General features: G+C 44.9%; 1 protein-coding gene across 1 annotated transcript in view; it reads right to left on the reverse strand.

Annotated features, from left to right (window-relative positions):
* The window catches only part of VPS53 (VPS53 subunit of GARP complex), a 127,145-nt gene that overhangs the window by 13,804 nt on the left and 96,125 nt on the right, over window positions 1-17,216 (reverse strand). Inside the window, exons 18-19 of the mRNA XM_061175126.1 lie at window positions 8,824-8,972; window positions 4,707-4,776 (exon numbers count right to left, since the gene is read on the reverse strand). Coding sequence (XP_061031109.1) covers window positions 4,707-4,776; window positions 8,824-8,972 — 219 coding nt within the window. The remainder of the gene's footprint in view (window positions 1-4,706; window positions 4,777-8,823; window positions 8,973-17,216) is intronic.

Consider the following 17,216-nt stretch of genomic DNA (forward strand, 5'->3'; position numbering starts at 1 on the left):
AGATTAATTTTGGAAGAATTGACATTTTAAAAATATTGAGTCCTTTAATATATGAATATGAGCTTTCCTGACATTTTAAAGGTCTTCTTTAATGTCTCTTAATATTGTATCATTTTCTGTGTAGAAGACTAGCACTTTTTTTTTTTTTTTTTTTAAACCACTGTACACTTTAAGATTTATTTATTTATTGATTGATTGCTATGTTGGGTCTTCGTTTCTGTGCGAGGGCTTTCTCTAGTTGCGGCAAGCGGGGGCCACTCTTCATCGCGGTGCGCGGGCCTCCCACCATCGCGGCCTCTCTTGTTGCGGAGCACAGGCTCCAGACGCGCAGGCTCAGTAATTGTGGCTCACGGGCCCAGTTGCTCCGCGGCATGTGGGATCCTCCCAGACCAGGGCTCGAACCCGTGTGCCCTGCATTAGCAGGCAGACTCTCAACCACTGCGCCACCAGGGAAGCCCCAAGACTAGCACGTTTTTTAATAGACTTATTCCTAGCTATTTAATGTCTCCTAACGCTACTGTATATGGTTTCATTAAAATTTTTTCATTTTAAATTGTTTGTTGCTGTTATATGCAAATATTATAAATAATTTAAATACTGACCTTATATCCCACAGCCCTACTAAATTTATATTCTAATAGTTTGTCTGTAGATTCTTTTGGATATTGTCATTCACAATCACATTCTCTGTGAAATGTGAAAAATGACAATTTTGTTTCTTCCATTCTAATCTGTGTACCTTTTACTTCTTTAAAACTTTCTTTTATTTTTTGTCTTATTGTTCTGGCTAGGACTTCAAGGGCAATGTGGGATAGAAATGGTGACCCCAGACATCCTTGCCTTGTTCCTAATGTCAAGAGAAAATCTTTCTATATTTGACCATTAAGTGTGATGCTTATGGCAATTTTGTTTTTCATTAACTGATTCATTTCTTTCATGAGCTGGCTCGGTCTACCCATCTCCAGGACCTTGGTGACCCTGCCAATGCTTGTAAACCCCTGTGGAGATGGCTGTGCCTGTCTCTTTGCTCTGTGTGGCACAAAGGAAGGACCCTTTTGACTGGGTGATAGAAGAGGCTTCAAGCTCTCAGTGGGAAGGATGGCCTCATAAAAATCAAGATGGGCCAGAGCTTAATGAGACAGAGAAAAGTGAGCAGTTGGGTAGTTAAGAGATTCAAAAAGGTCTTTAGGGACTTCCCTGGTGGCGCAGTGGTTAAGAATCCGCCTGCCAATGCAGGGGACATGGGTTCAAGCCCTGGTACGGGAAGATCCCACATGCCGCAGAGCAACTAAGCTCGTGAGCCACAACTACTGAGCCCGCGTGCCACAACTTGCCACAGCTACTGAAGCCCGCGTGCCTAGAGCCCATGCTCTGCAACAAAGAGAAGCCACCGCGATGAGAAGCCACCGCAATGAGAAGCCCACGCACCGCAACGAAGAGTAGCCCCTGCTCGCCGCAACTAGAGAAAGCCCACGCGCAGCAACGAAGACCCAATGCAGCCAAAAATAAATAAATAAATAAATAAATAAATAAATAGATAGATAGATAGATAGATAGAAAGAAAGAAATGTAGATGTTAAAAAAAAATCACGCTATTTAAAAAATAAATAAATAAATTTATTTTAAAAAAAGTCAATATGGTCAAAATGTGGTAATATGTATGATGGAATACTGTTCAGCCTTAAAAAGGAAGGAAATTCTGAAACATACTACAACATGAATAAACCCTGAAAGCATGCTAAGCGAAATAAGCCAGACACAAATGGACAGATATTGTATGATTCCACTTATAGGAGGTCCCTCGAGCAGTCATATTCATAGCGATAGAAAGGAGAATGGTGGCTGCCAGCAGCTGGGGCAGGAGGGGTGGGGAGTTAGTGTTTAATGGGAAGGGAGTTTCAGTTTGGGATGATGAAAAAGGTCTGGAAATGGATGGTGGATGGTTGCACAACAATGTGAACATACTTAATACTAGGAACTGTACACTTAAAATGGTTAAAATGTTAAATTTTATGTTATGTATGTTTTACCACAATAAAAAAAGTCAATATGGTATATAAAGATAATACAAAGGAAAATATTTATGGATCTAAAATATTTTGAGCCATATAGTTCATGTCTATACTTCATAGACATGAACTATATGGCTCAAAATATTTTATTTTATTATTTTATTTTTATCTTTGTAAGAACTTTTTTTTTAATATTTACTTATTTATTTGGTTGCGCTGGGTCTTAGTTGCAGCAGGTGGGCTCCTTAGTTGAGGCATGCGAACTCTTAGTTGTGGCATGCATGTGCGGTCTAGTTCCCTGACCAGGGATCGAACCCAGGCCCCCTGCATTGGGAGTGCAGAGTCTTAAACACTGCGCCACCAGGGAAGTCCCCTCAAAATATTTTAGATCCATAATACAATAGATCTAGAAGGAGGCGTGTGGAGAGTCTGATTCAGGGCTCTTATTTAAACATGAGGAAACTGAGTCCAGAGCAACGAAGCAACTGCTCATGATCACAGGGACCATTAACAGCAGAGCAAGGACTGGACCTCAAGTTTTAGGGTCCTTCTCCCGACACCACAATGTGCTGCTTCCTCTCTGGTGAGTAGTTTGTGCAAATGGATTCCTTTTTTTTTTTTTTTAAATAAATTTATTTATTTATTTTTAGCTGCGTTGGATCTTCGTTGCTGCGCACGGGCTTTCTCTAGTTGCGGTGAGTGGGGGCCACTCTTCGTCGCAGTGCATGGGCTTCTCATTGCGGTGGCTTCTTTTGTTACGGAGCATGGGCTCTAGGTGCGCGGGCCTCAGTAGTTGTGGCGTGTGGGCTCAGCAGTTGTGGTTCGTGGGCTCTACAGCGCAGGCTCAGCAGTTGTGGCTCACGGGCTTAGCTGCTCCGCAGCATGTGGGGTCTTCCCAGACCAGGGCCCGAACCCGTGTCCCCTGCATTGGCAGGCGGATTCTTAACCGCTGCTGGATTCCTTTTCTACTGTGTGCTCGGTCATAGATACTGTGGCCAAAAGACTAATTAATGACCCTGAAAATCCCACAAGACTCTCTGAAAATCACAAACTAGCAAGAAGCATTACAAATACTGGTATGGTTCAGCTCCACGTGCCCTTGCAATTGCTCAAGCGGACTCTGGGGCCCAAAGAGAAATAATTTACTTTATACAGTAATCAGGAAGAGAATCAAGAGCAGGAAAATGTCTCCTTTCCTATTTTTGGCACAAGTATTAAAGTGTAGTCTAAATTTAGGATCTAGTTCTTCTGTGGCAAAGCAGAGGCATCTGAGATTAGGCCTCAATCTTTGCTTTGACTCTCACAGCTTTCATTAAAGTTTGGATTACAGCCGCTGCAAGACTTGCGGCAGAATCTGTTTTAATCTGTGAACTTCTCTTTGTTAACTTCTTGGTTCCTATGGTTTTGCTGCCTGAGTGATCATGCCTCCAGCTCCATGACTGCTTGGGTTTCTAAGGCCAGATACTCAGGGCAAGTACAGACCCAAGCTAAACCTGAACTTCATGTGGGAATCCTCCAAGGGCCACGTTGCCTTTAGTTCTCACCCACGGCCTCCCCCGGGCTGGGCCTGTTGAGATCTATGCTCTCCTGTCACCCACTCGTATTCGTCTGGGGTCTGAGAAAGTAAAACACCAGTTTCACAGATGGTTTTCTCATCCACATCTCAAAGCAGAAGTAAATACTGGCCAAATTGATATATTTCTGAAGGTCCGGGCTTTGAAGTCTGAGCTGATTATTTTAACATTCTTTTAAAGAAGAGAAAATCTGAGGAAAATAGATATGACATTGGGTTCATGTGACAATATGAAAATATCACGCTACTGGACACTAAATGAGCTTGTAAGGCCTGGGTAGAGCTGCAAACTCATGGAAACATGCTCCCAATGAGGCAACTTTGTGTTCCAGTGGCTTCATCAAGTCTAGAGACAGAAACCTAGTAACTGAGAATCTAAAGCTTCTCTCAGACACACAGAGAACAATCACTCCACGTCCTCTCCTACCACACACAAAAGTGAGGCGAACAGAGTGGATTCCCGATAAACATGTGCTAATGAAACTGGGCGTGCTGGGGCATTATTCTGCTGTTTCCCGAGGACAGAATTCGTTCTGTGTTTATGATGTGCAAGAGGTAAGAATTTCCAAACACTGACATTCTACACTCAGACACAGTCGGTCAGTGTCTGAATCCGCGCAACCTCCCAGGAAGTTTGCTGAGACAATACTTCTGACTCTGCTAAGCTGGTCAGCCAGACAGCCCGCAGCAAGCATCGACTAGGTGTTTCTATGTGGGGAGATGGGCATTGACAGTGGAAACAAACTATCAGTAGTAACAGCTGGCATTTGTTGAGGGCTTCTCATATGCCTGACGTTGGGTCAAGCACTTCAGTGCATTATCTTGTTTAATCCTCACAACTATCCTGTGAGGCGCTGCTGGGAGTATCCCCATTTTATAGACGAAGAAACTAAAGCCCTGGAAGGTTAAGCAACTTGTCTAAGGCCAAACACCTTAGGAGGTGCTCAATGAAAATGTTTTAAATAAATGGATGAATAATTTAAGCTGCCAGGTCATCATTCTGTCCTCAAACAGGGAAATCAGTGATTTTACTTCTCCACAGTAGCTCTGTACTAGGAAGTTATGCAGTTTGATCTACGACAAAAGCCATAAGGAACAGTCCTATGCTAGTTTCGTCTTACCTGTTCTGCTCCCACCATGCTAATTGGCTTGCACTTGAAGAGGTGGGTGATGAACTTGGGAATGAAGGAGCTGTGGATAAAAAAGAAGTGACAAATTAGGCTTATATTCTCTTTGGTAAAGAACTGCAGAAACTTTTTTTCTTTTTTTAAGGCCCCACTTCCTTCTACAAGAAAACTGAGAATTAAAGTAGACACTACTGTGGCCTACAAGCATCCATTCTTTTTCTTGCTAACTATAGCCCTGGTTTTATTTAGGTAAATCTGGCCTTGGGATGCTGGGGAAAAGCTGATCCCTCCTAAACTACAGGGGTGAGTTCTAATCAGCTGCAGACAGGCGGAGCATGGGATCCCTTGGTGACTGTTGTGGCTTGTGATCCAAGCCAGCCAGAGGGAAGGACTTCATTGCACGGCTGCGGCAAGTCTCTCTTCTTCTTTAGGGTATTCGTGTATTTGGATTTAACATCTAGAGCTGCCATTTTACCACCATTCTAAGGATGAAGCCAGGCCCAAGGAGGGCAGGGTAAGTAAAGAACCTGGGTCCTTAATGACATTGCTGAACCACTGAGGCAATCAGCTTTGGATCTGTCCTATCTCTGGACTTCGGTTATATGAAATAAAAAAATTCACCTCTGTTTAAGTCAGTCTGAGTCAGGGCTTCTATGACTAGTAGCTGAAAACATCCTAATAGATAATGATAGTCGAATATACATGAGGTAGTTATGCGATCTTAAATGCAAAAAAACAGGAAATAAATGCTAAGGGAGTAACTGTCAGATCAGGGAACAAAATACATGATCTCCAAAAAATTTACTGGGGACTGAAGGGCAACCTGGGCCAGGTAGATGGATGATGCTGGTGTGGGGAAAGGGAGAATATGATTTTAATAGGTCAGGAGGGCTTTTTAGAAAAAAAACTGCAGAGGCCTGTGTAGGGAAGGCTGAGTTGTACTGGTGCAGAACAGAAGATGTGGGAACCAGAAATGCTCATAATCAGGCCAGATTCAGAGTGAACGGACCAGGAGAACACAGGGCCCACGACGAAGGGAGGACCATGGCAATAAAGGACCTGGAGGTCGAGGTAAAGCCTGGCCAGCCTCTCCCTCTCCTCACTCTTCAAACGCTGCTCTCAGGCTTGTGCTCGCCATGCTCTTTGCTCTCTCCACATCTTTTCCGGAATGCTTGCGCCCACTCTGATATCCAGTGGCCTACTGGACATCCCACTGGCATGGCACCAGTACCTCGACCCCAGCATATCCAAGACTCAGCCCCACCCCAAAACCAGGCTCAGGGGACTGGATCTCCTCTGCCCAGTCATCCAAGTCAGAAACCGTACCCTTGCCCTCAACCCCAATATCCAATCAGTTCCCGGCTCTTCCCTGAATGCCCACACCCACCCCTCCTGACCATCCCCCTGCTGCTGCCCTTCTCTTTCTCACTAGAGCTCTTGCAGTTGTTTCCTAACTGGTCTCCTAGCCTTTGGCCTTATCATTTCTAATCCATCAGCTGTCAAAGAAATTTATCACTATTTCAGATGCAAATATGATCAAGACGCTCCCCTGATGACAATTCTTGCAATGGCTGCAGACAGGCCTTCCTCCACTGTCTTGACTCTCTCTCCCCAGCCCCATCTTGCTAAGCCCCGGCACCCTGTGCTTCAAGCGGGCTGGGCCACTTGCAGACCCTGTGACTCTGCAGAGGCTATTTGCTGCCTCTGTGCACTTGCTCCCACTGGTCCCTCTGCCTGGAACGCCCCTCCCCACGGCCTTGCAGGTCAGCGCACACACGCCTCCCGGACTCTGCTCAAGGACAGCTTTCCTATGAAGCCTTTCCTCGGTCACCTCCGCCATACTCTGCAGAGTTCACAGACCTCTAGCCTCATACGTAACCTGCTCTGTTACACTTATTTACTTACACGTCTACTTCCCTCCACTTGACCGTAAGGCAAATGAAGATAGGGACCACATCTACCAAGCCAAAGCACTTAACTCTGCCTCTGGAACACAGCAGGTGCTCAACTGACTGCACGTTGAATAAATAATAAATAATAATGGTAACAGCTAACACTTTTTAAATGTTAGCATGGTACCAGCACTTTACCAGGACGTTTTTAAGACTTCTGATTTTATCCCTCCAACCACTAGTAAGAGATCTATCATCTCCACGGCTGAATGGAGGAGAATCAGCTGAGTGGATGAGGGAAGTCACTTATGGTTCAAACAGTCGTTTCAATCAGCGGGGTGATCCTGACGTCTAAACAGCAGAGACTGTGGTTGCTTCAGAGACCCAGTGGAGGCAAAAGGAAACATCTAAGGCTTTGCATTAGTGAGATGAGAAGGGAAGTTAAAAGGAAAGAAATGTCAGCTCCAGATATCAGATCTACGGGAATGCCTGCCGATTGATCAGGAGGGAGTGAGAACAAGGGCCTCTGTGGAAGGGATCCTTCAGGCTCTAAACCAGAGCCAAGTAGTGTGAGATTGCATTACGACTAATGGCAATGACGCACACAGTTTATAACCTAAATTACTTCATACTAGAGTAGGCTTCGATCGTGCCCTTGAACTGGCTCTGTGTGCTAGACTATAGGGGGTGGGGTGGGGAAAATATAGGGACCAGGGACATGTCTTTGTTTGAAGAGTTCCAGCAATGTGATAGGTAACTGCCAGAGGCTCCTCCAGGCCGTCGCAGTGGTGGCAGTTACTGCTCTTGGCTGGAGAAGGGTTTTCTCACAGCCCCCCATCTGAGGGTTCTGGTCTTCAGCTGGGATTTTATAATGATGAGAGGGTACCGTGGATTAAATGAGAAAACCACTTTCTAGATCACAGGTTAAACTTTTCCAGATGTGAGAGGTGGGCATCCTCTTCCCAGCTCACCCAACATGGGCTTAGCAATGAAAGCAAAGGGCTCTGAGAGAATGTGAGGTGGATGCCGGGACCAGGTAAGTAAGTGGACCCCTGACTCACTTTAACTTTAGCGCCATCAGACCCCTGTGCATCGCACTGGAGATTCTTGGCCACAGTCAATTTTTATAGAGACGCTGTTTCTACCCGGGGTTACGGGGAGTGTCACAGTGTGATTTATCAGCAATGCTTTTAACACGCGCTAAGGAGCACCCAGAGAGTGGAGGGAATGTCAACTCCTGGTCCACCTGCCGCCCCGCACATATTAATGCCTCCCGCGAGAGTCCACTCGAGCCTTTCCTGACAAACTGGGAACTGAAGCTTATGCCACAAGCCACTCCGTAACTGTTGCTCCTTAGGGATTCGTTTGTGAGGGAAAGCCTTAATTGAATACAAATTGGGAGAGATCTGGGGAAGACAGAAACTTGGAGCCCTCAATCACCCTTTGGGACTTGGATGAGAACAACCTAAATTCAGTAGCTGGGACTGGGCCGATCTTCCTGAGGCCCTTGCCTGTGAAGTCTGCCAAAATGCTTGTTTGATACTTGGTCAGAGGAGGCACTGACCCTCCGCGGTGTTCAGTCTCCAGAGAAACAGTGCTATAGCCAGATGCTGACTGGCAAGGGACCAAACCATTTCCCCTCTTTAAAACAAGCCAGAAATGGCCACACAGGAGGACGTGGCAGGAAGACACGCAGCGCAGTGTTCACTCCACCTACTTGGCAATGGACTGGCTCCCTGACTTGCTCTTCCCGATTTCTAGTACCTTCCCTGGGCTCACGCATGTCCACAAGCGGATATATTCCAGCAGCCACAGTAACAAGTGCTATGAGGAAGGAGGAAGACAAGGCTCAAAAGAAACAACTCATGGTTCCTACCCTTAAAAAGCTTATCATCTAGTTGGAGAGACAAAATACATACATGAAATGTTGAAAAGTAATTTTAATTATCCAAACCTGGGGGGGAGGCAGAGGTGCCATTATGTCCACATAATTCAAATGACAGGAGCTCCCCACTCACTTCCGTCTGTCTTGAGGGGCTGGATGACTGTATGCCTGCTACTGTTATTTATGACTTGAAGTAGCAAATTTAGTTTGATTGTTATGCTTCTCTGGGGTACAAAAAAATTAGTTGGACGGCGGGGACACCTGGGTTGGGCGCATGCTGGCGGTCGGCATGGCACTCAGAACAACCCCGTGACGAGGACGTGCCGGGACTTACTTTGCAAATTTAATGCAGAACTGCGTGAAGTATTTCCGCGTGGAAGCCAGGTTGTCACGGACGATGGGGACGTTCTGTTTAATGTGAAGAATGGCAGAGGTGACGTAGGGACTCTGGTCACCAACATGCTCCACATTCTGCCACTGCATCTGAAAACGGAGACAGGGCAGGACAAGCCTTTAGCTCCTGTGCCGGAGGAGAGCCTTACCTGTTAGCAAGGAAGGGGCAGGGGCGGTGGAAGTGAGCCCGTGACTTGCTGTCACAGAGGCCGATTTGTCTTGGGGGGTTTGTCTCTCTCCCTGTCTATAGGAGCTAATCATGAATAGAAACAAGTAAGCCCACCTTTTCCCTGACAGTGAAGTGTGCATCAGGTACCTTTTCCTACCCTGTCCCTCTCAGGCATGAAGCAGGCTTCCCTCCTCATCTAAGTGCCATCTTCTTTCTAAAGGAACCCTCACCAGGCAGAGGAACTGGATCGTATTCTTCTACGAGCTGCTCCACCTGAAAGGGGCTGTGGGTGGACAGGGGAGGGACGTCTACTTCTGACCAGGCTGGCAGCTTGGGAAACCCGAGAGGTGGCTGGGCCACACGAAAGGAAATCTGGAGTGCCCTTCTCTCAGGTACACGGGGAGGAGTTGGGGATTTTTTTTTTTTTTTTTTTTGGCCGTACCCTGCAGCATGTGGGACCTTAGTTCCTTGACCAGGGATTGAACCCGCACCCCCTGCATTGGAAGGCTGAGTCTTAACCACTGGACCGCCGGGGAAGTCCCGAATTGGAGATTTTTTTTTTTTTTTTTTTTTAAAAAGGAAACTAGAAACGATATGACGTGTGAGACTTGCTTCAAAATAATCTAGTGCTGGGAGGAGCAGATGAAACAAGATTAGTGAAGCTGGGTGATGGGTACATGAGGTTCATTATACTGTTTCCTCTATGTTTTTTAAAGTGTAGTTGCTGTACAATATTATGTAAGTTACAGGTGTACAATATAGCAATTCACAACTTCTAAAAGTTGAAGTGTAGTTGATTTACAATGTTGTGTTGGTTTCTGAGTGATTCACAGTTTTGAAAGGTGATGCTCCATTTATAGTTATTATAAAATATTGGCTATATCCCCTGTGCTGTACATTATATCCTTGTAGCTTATTTTCTCTGCTTTTTGGTAGCTTATTTCTTCTACTTTTCTGTTTTCTCTACTTTTGTATATAATTGAAAATTTCCATAATCAAACACTAGACTCTTACTCCTAGAGCCTTTGGGGTTATGTGGGGTTTCAATCAAGGGGAAGGGAAGAGGATCTCTGGCAAACACGAGGGGCAGGTCAGAGGTTAAGACAGTGCCATGGGGAACGGGGCAGGGACTGTGTGGATGGCAGGTGCGGGGGAGATGGGCATCACTGAGAAGCCCTGTGTGGCCCCTGACCAGGCCATGAACAAAAACGAGAGACCTGCTGGGCTTAAGTTCTCACAACGAGGAGAACTAGGGAAAATGCCCTGAAAACATGTTCAGTAAAATGGAGAAAGAAGCAGTGGTGTGATACTGCTTCCGCCTCGGATACACACGGGAGAAGGGAGGTCTCACCGGCTCCCAGCCTGCCCCGCGCTGGGGCTCTGCTGAGTCAGCCTCTCAGAACGGAGCCGGGCTGTCTGGTAAAAAGACCCTAAGCCGGACACAAACCATGTAACACGTTCATAGAACGAGGGCAGTAGTTCTGAGGCCTCGATGTCTCTGGCAAGAAAATACTATTTTTACAGAGCTCTTGGGGAAAGGAAAAATTCAACCCTGAGAGAACTTGTTTAAAAGAATCATATTGTACATGGATGATCCCCCAGCTCCTGGGAAGCTCAAATGACTCTGTGTTTTACCCTAATGTTTCTTCAAGTCAGCAGATATTTATATCCTGAAAGCTTTCAGTCTGTGCAAGCAGAGAACCATGGCAAAGCAGGAAGGCACCTCCGTCTTCATTTTACAGATAAGAAAACCAAGGCCCAGGCACATGAAGTCTTACGCAAGCTTTCATAGTGAGGCTCCAGAAAGAAAAGGGTCTCTAATTCTTTTACTGGGAAAAAAATAAAAATGAAGAATGGAGGGATGGTAGGAAAGTCTAATATGAACTGACTTTATATTCTAATTCTTTGGCTATGTGTAATGTTTTCCTCTTTTTCTTCTGTTTTATTCAAGAGGCTTCTTTTCCCATCTGATTTTAGAGATGTGACCCATCCAAACAAGGAACATCCTAGGGCGTTTTAAATGAGCGCACAGGGTTGAGGCCAGAATTGGCAGGTGCTGTTAGCAGCTACGCTTCATCTTCTGCTCCCAGCTCGGCAGCGGCTCCGGAGCAGCAGGCCCCGGGACGGCACAGTCAGCTGGGTAGAGAGCGGGACGCACCACCCCTCCACCCGACGCAAAGCTCGGCCATAGTAATGACCACTGTTTTCCAAGTCGGCAGCGGTTTATGTTTCAACAGCTCAAAAAGTTCATAAACAGTTATCTACGCACGACGGTTCTCCATCGACAGAAGACGACCACAGAGGGAGGTGGTGACATATCCTGTCATCGGTTACAAAGCAGCTCCAGGGCAAGACGGAGTGTGCGGCGCGAGAGTTCAAGTTCCCGCTGGAGAGCTATCTCCTCTTGATCACCACTGGCCACGTCAATACGTGCCCACATTGGGAATCGGTGTGAAAAGATTGGATTTGCCTTAATACTTAAGCCAGTTAGGACTCCACCGGTCAAGTTAAAGGAAGTATTGGCAAAAGTCAAGTAGATTTGCAAGTTTAAATTTAAGTCAGCTTTATGAAGTAAGAAAAGAATTAAAAGTACTGGAAAACAATGAAAGTTGACATTGCTTGGACTATTTTCTAAAAAATGAACAAAATATAGTCAGCGGTGATGCTGTCCAGCCATTGCCTAGGATGGATGCTTTGCCATCACCCATCCCAATGACTTAGGGTTTGGGTTGTAACTTGAATGACCCAATATACCTACATCAGGGCCTACCGTGTGCAGGTCGCTTGGCCCGGCACTTTGCATACATCATCTCATTACTATTCAGACATGATCTTACTCACAGTGGTCTTATTGACGAGGAGACTCAAAAAGCTCAAAGAGGAGAGGTCACCTGCCCAAAGTCACACAGCTAGTCAACAGCAGAGTGGAGGCAGCCCAGGCCCATCTAAAGCCCAAGCACTATACGAGGCCACTTCCTAGACACTTGTTAAAAAATGATTTAAAACAAAGAAAACAAAGAAAAAGAAAAAAGCACTCAACTGGCCCTAGTTCAAGGGGAGCCTGGTTTCTCACGGAGAAGCTAATGAAATACACGGTGATCAAGCAAAATTCTCTTTCAAAAAGGGACACAAACAGTAGCTTGCACTGGAAGAACAAACATCCTGAAAAGCCATCAGTCGAAATAAGACTCCAACTTTTTCAGATGAACTTTGCATCTGACCTTTAAAATTTACCCCTCCATACTTCAAGTTTTTCCTTCTGCACTTTTTGTTTAGAAGGTGGGGTGGGGTTGAATACCACTGGTGCTATGTAAACAAGAAAAACAGTTTGCAGAAGAAGTGGTAACTAAGACGTAGGGGTGACAGAAATAGCAAGCAAGGAAAGGATCAAGATGACAATGCCAGAGCCTGTGGGACCCCGCACTTGGCCTCAGGGAGAGGTTGTGAGGCCCGGGGCGTCGCCAGCGCCCATGGTTTCTGCCACCTGGGGAGGAGTGTGTGGCCGCACCTCACAGGGAGGGTCGGGCAGATGCTCACGCTTCCTGGCGAGAACCCACAGGAGCGGAGAATTCCGACCATCCACTGATCAGAGGACAGGGCTCCACACTATGGAACTTACTTACTATGGAACTTGTGTTTCTGCATGGCTATGTAAAACTTACAAAGGGGTCTCCTAAGAAACTGATTTTCCTTAAGTGAGAATTCAAATTCCCAAGTACTCATCTTGACCACGGGACTAGAGCTGTACAGAGCACACAGACGTGTGGAGTCTGGGAACACTGCAGGTAATCAGAGTCTAGTGCTACAGTTTAGGCTCCTGGGCCATTGGCCCCAGGCATGCACACATGCACACGCACACACTCTCATGTCTGTCGGGGCTACTTTTACTCATAGAACAAGCGTGTGCTATGTTTCTAGGCACCTTCCCCGTGTACAGCACTGAACCAAGTACTGTGGGGGGAATAAAAAAGAGGAGGGAACATCTATTGAGCACCTACTGTGCACCAAGCACCATGACTGACATTTTCCTGTGAACCTACTGCTTATGATTATGCAGCGAAGAAGGTATTCTTACTCCTGCTTTATAGATGATAAGACAGGCTTGGGGACAATAAGGGACTGGTCTAATGAAGCATAACTGGTAAGTCCGAATGGTTGAGATCTAGATATTGGTCTGACTAACTCCAAAGTCCATGTTCTTTCCACTTTACCATGTTGCTTTCCAAAAGAAGTGTTACCACCTGAAATGAACTTGAAATTCGCTGAGGGATCTGGGGGGCAAGCAAAATCTATGTACAGAATGAGCTTGTCCACAGTAGATGATGTAGTGGTGGTGACGGTGGTGCAGAGGGGGACGAAAGGATGACTCTCCTCACCTCTTTGCTCAGGGATACACGTTCCTTAACTCCAGGAGGAAAACCAAGAAGACCCAGGATAGAAAGTGGAGCAAAAAAGGCTCTGAGAAGATATATAGATATAGGGACTTCCCTGGTGGTCCAGTGGGTAAGACCGCATGCTCCCAATGCAGGGGGCCCGGGTTTGATCCCTGATAGGGGAACTAGACCCCGCATGTATGCCGCAACTAAGAGTTCGCATGCCGCAACAAAGATCCCACGTGCCACAACTAAGACCCGGAGCCAAAATAACAAAATAAATAAATATTAAAAGAAGATAGGGCTTCCCTGGTGGTGCAGTGGTTGAGGGTCTGCCTGCCAATGCAGGGGACACGGGTTCGAGCCCTGGTCTGGGAGGATCCCGCATGCCGCGGAGCAACCAGGCCCGTGAGCCACAATTACTGAGCTTGTGCGTCTGGAGCCTGTGCTCCGCAACAAGAGAGGCCGCGATAGTGAGAGGCCCACGCACCGTGATGAAGAGTGGTCCTCACTTGCCGCAATTAGAGAAAGCCCTCGCACAGAAACGAAGACCCAACACAGCCAATAAATAAATAAATAAATAAATAAATAAAAATTAAAAAAAAAAACAACAAAGTTGCTTCAAACTGTAATTAGTTCTAACAATGAAAGAACAATTTCTTCAACAAAGTAAAATTAAAAAAAAAAAAAAAGAAGATAATATAGGTATAGATTTTTTTTTCCCATTCACTGCTGGGCCAATGGGAAGGTGAATTTGTATAACCTTTCTTTTTTTTTTTTAATAAATTTATTTATTTTTCTTTATTTTATTTTTGGTTGCATTAGGTCTTCCTTGCTGCACGCGGGCTTTCTCTGGTTGCGGCGAGGCGGGGGGCTACTCTTCGTTGTGGTGCAGGGGCTTCTCATTGTGGTGGCTTCTCTTTTGTTTCGGAACACGGGCTGTAGGCACACAAGCTTCAGTAGTTGTGGCATGCAGGCTCAGTAGTTGTGGCTCACGGGCTCTAGAGCGCAGGCACAGTAGTTGTGGTGCACGGGCTTAGTTGCTCCGCGGCATGTGGGATCTTCCCAGACCAGGGCTCGAACCCGTGTCCCCTGCAGTGGCAGACGGATTCTTAACCGCTGCGTCACCAGGGAAGTCCCCATATAACCTTTCTTAAAGGCAATTTTAAAATATCTATCAAAAAATCTTAGCATTTTACATAGCTTTAGATCTCTGCAATTTCCTTTACGGCAGTTAATCTGAAGTTAGTAATTACGAAGGCTCAGAAAACATACACACACACGAACTTGTCCACTGGCATACTGTTTATAAATGTGAAAAATTGGAAATAGCCTAAAAGTCCATCAAAAGTGAAATGATCACATACATTTCAAGGGCAATAGATGATAGTACTTAGGATGAAGGAATCTGGAGTCACCAGTCATGAGTTCTAATACTGTCTGTGCAACTTGCTAAGTGAGTGACTTGGGCAAGTGACCAAACTCTCTGAGCCTCAGTTTTCTCAGCCATAAAATTGGGATGATGATAATGTGTATAATCTATACAGTTATTGAAAGACAGCACAGCGAATGCTCATAACATAGTACCTGGCATGTATTAATTACATGGTAAATGTTAACTATTGTTACGATTTTAACAGTAAATACTCTGTACTATGGAATACTATGCAATCACTAAAAATATCATAGCTCTAGATCAAATGACACAGAAAACTATTAAAACCTGCTAAATGAGAAAAACAGGTTACATAGTAACTAAAGTATAAACTTATTTCATTTAAAAATATATGCATAAAAAGAAAGACTGAAATATGTCTATTAATCGGAATTATGGGTGATTTAAATTTTCTTCTTTTTAAAAATCTGTAATTTTCTGTAATGAAGGTAATTTGTTTTGGTCATAATGAAAAAAAAAATCTCTTTTACAAAGAAAGAAAGATGTGCTTTGATTATAGGTGGTACATGAAATTGAGGATTTCTTAACCATGGAGCTCTGTGGGCCTCCTGAAACAGATCTACATTTTAATGACAGAGGGAAATGAGAACAGATTTGAGGACTGACTGTTCTAGCTATTTTGAAATGTCTTTGGGGGATAGTAAGGCGGCCTCCTAAATTAGTACATGTTCATGATCTTGAAACCTAATAGAAATTACATGCCAGACTGTAAGGAAATTTAATTTGTTCAGTTTCTTCTTTCTGGTTTTTTTTTTTTTTTTTTTTCTTAAAACTACCATTAATGGGCAAAAAGCTAAGTTTGTTTGATTTTGGACAGAGACTTAGATTCTTTAAATCTAGTGATGTGAGTAGCCCTAGGAAAAAGGACAGAGTGAGGAGAGGACCACAGGACCTTTTAAGGAAGCCACAGATTTTTTTTTTTTAAATCCTACTTGTTAAAAAAAAAATCCTACATAAGGCCATAAGCAGACATACTAATTCCTAAGAATTCACAGAATTTACATTTAAAAGACAGAACTCTTCACATTTCCACCAAAGCACTCCAAACAACTTCCTTTTCAAGAATCAGGAGACTTGGTTTTATTTTTGACTTCACTGTTATAAAGCTATATGGCTTTTTTTATGAAAAAGAAAACCAAGCAACACACACCCCAGAATGACAATTCATTCGTTTTAGGGAGAAACGTGCAGAGCAGACTGCACTACTTGGGTTGGCTGCTCAACCCGATTTCTCCCCTGTAGGAAAGTCATAGTGTCAGACTGAGAAATGCTGAAGACCACTATCTAACAGGACACATGTAAATGCTTGAAGAGCTCATAGTCAAAGTAAGCATGAATGCACACTCGTGTGAACCCAGCAGTACCGGGCACACACTGTCATCATTTCCCCACTTTTAGGCAAGTTACTTAAGCTCATTTTTGCCTCAGTTTCCACGTGTGCCAAAAACACTAACTCTTACTCTGTAAGCGCGGTGTGGTACAATCCTGCACAAAGGGGAGACCTGAGCCCTGGCTCTGCCACATGTTATCTAAGAGATCTGACAAGCGACCTAACTTCTCTGAGTTTCGGTTCCTTTATCTGTGAAAGAGGGAAGGAACTAACACTGGTACCTTACATATTTGTCAGAATTAAACGAGATAATGCCTTTGGGTGCTGATTCCTGGTAAGCGCTCCGTAGATAACAACTTACTATCATCTCACAGAGCTCATCTAAGAGAATAATGCAATATGGGAGGGGAAAGTGGTCTGAAAGGTAACTTTGACATAACTCATCATCAACACTACTGTAATCTCTAGGTTACAGTTTCAGAGAAACCACTAAACTCTCCTCATATTTCACTTCCTCCATGTGGGCCTGGCCTGTTTAAAGACATTCCTGTGGATTTTCTACCAAACTTTGCCCCTCTGTGTTCTCCTCTCCTTTTCCAGCAGCAGGGCTCTTGCCCACAGCTGGGAAGCTAATAGCTAGATGTGGGCATTTCCTATTTCTGACTTTTCTTCAGTCAGCTCCAGGATGCTACTTGTTGAAGAAAGAAGCCCTGCTATTAAGTACCATCCAGGAGCATCACATCATCCTCAACAGCACTTGGATGCGCCTGGAGGCTTCCGGGAGTCTACAATCCTGCCGTTTCCAATAAAGATGCCCAAGTTTTCTAACCTATGTCTACCAGCTCTACCCAGCTAAATCTGTTCCGGAGAGTTACTACCTATGTCTCACTTTGTCACCATTCTTTGGTCAAATGGGTGTCTACAAACTTTTGTTCTTCCTGTCTTTTTTACTTTCAAAGTCATTCACGGAGTACTACAGTTAAACAAGAACTGTGCTGTGCTGTGG

Source organism: Eubalaena glacialis, chromosome 19 (assembly GCF_028564815.1).
Source record: "Eubalaena glacialis isolate mEubGla1 chromosome 19, mEubGla1.1.hap2.+ XY, whole genome shotgun sequence".
Classification (NCBI taxonomy): Eukaryota; Metazoa; Chordata; class Mammalia; order Artiodactyla; family Balaenidae; genus Eubalaena; species Eubalaena glacialis.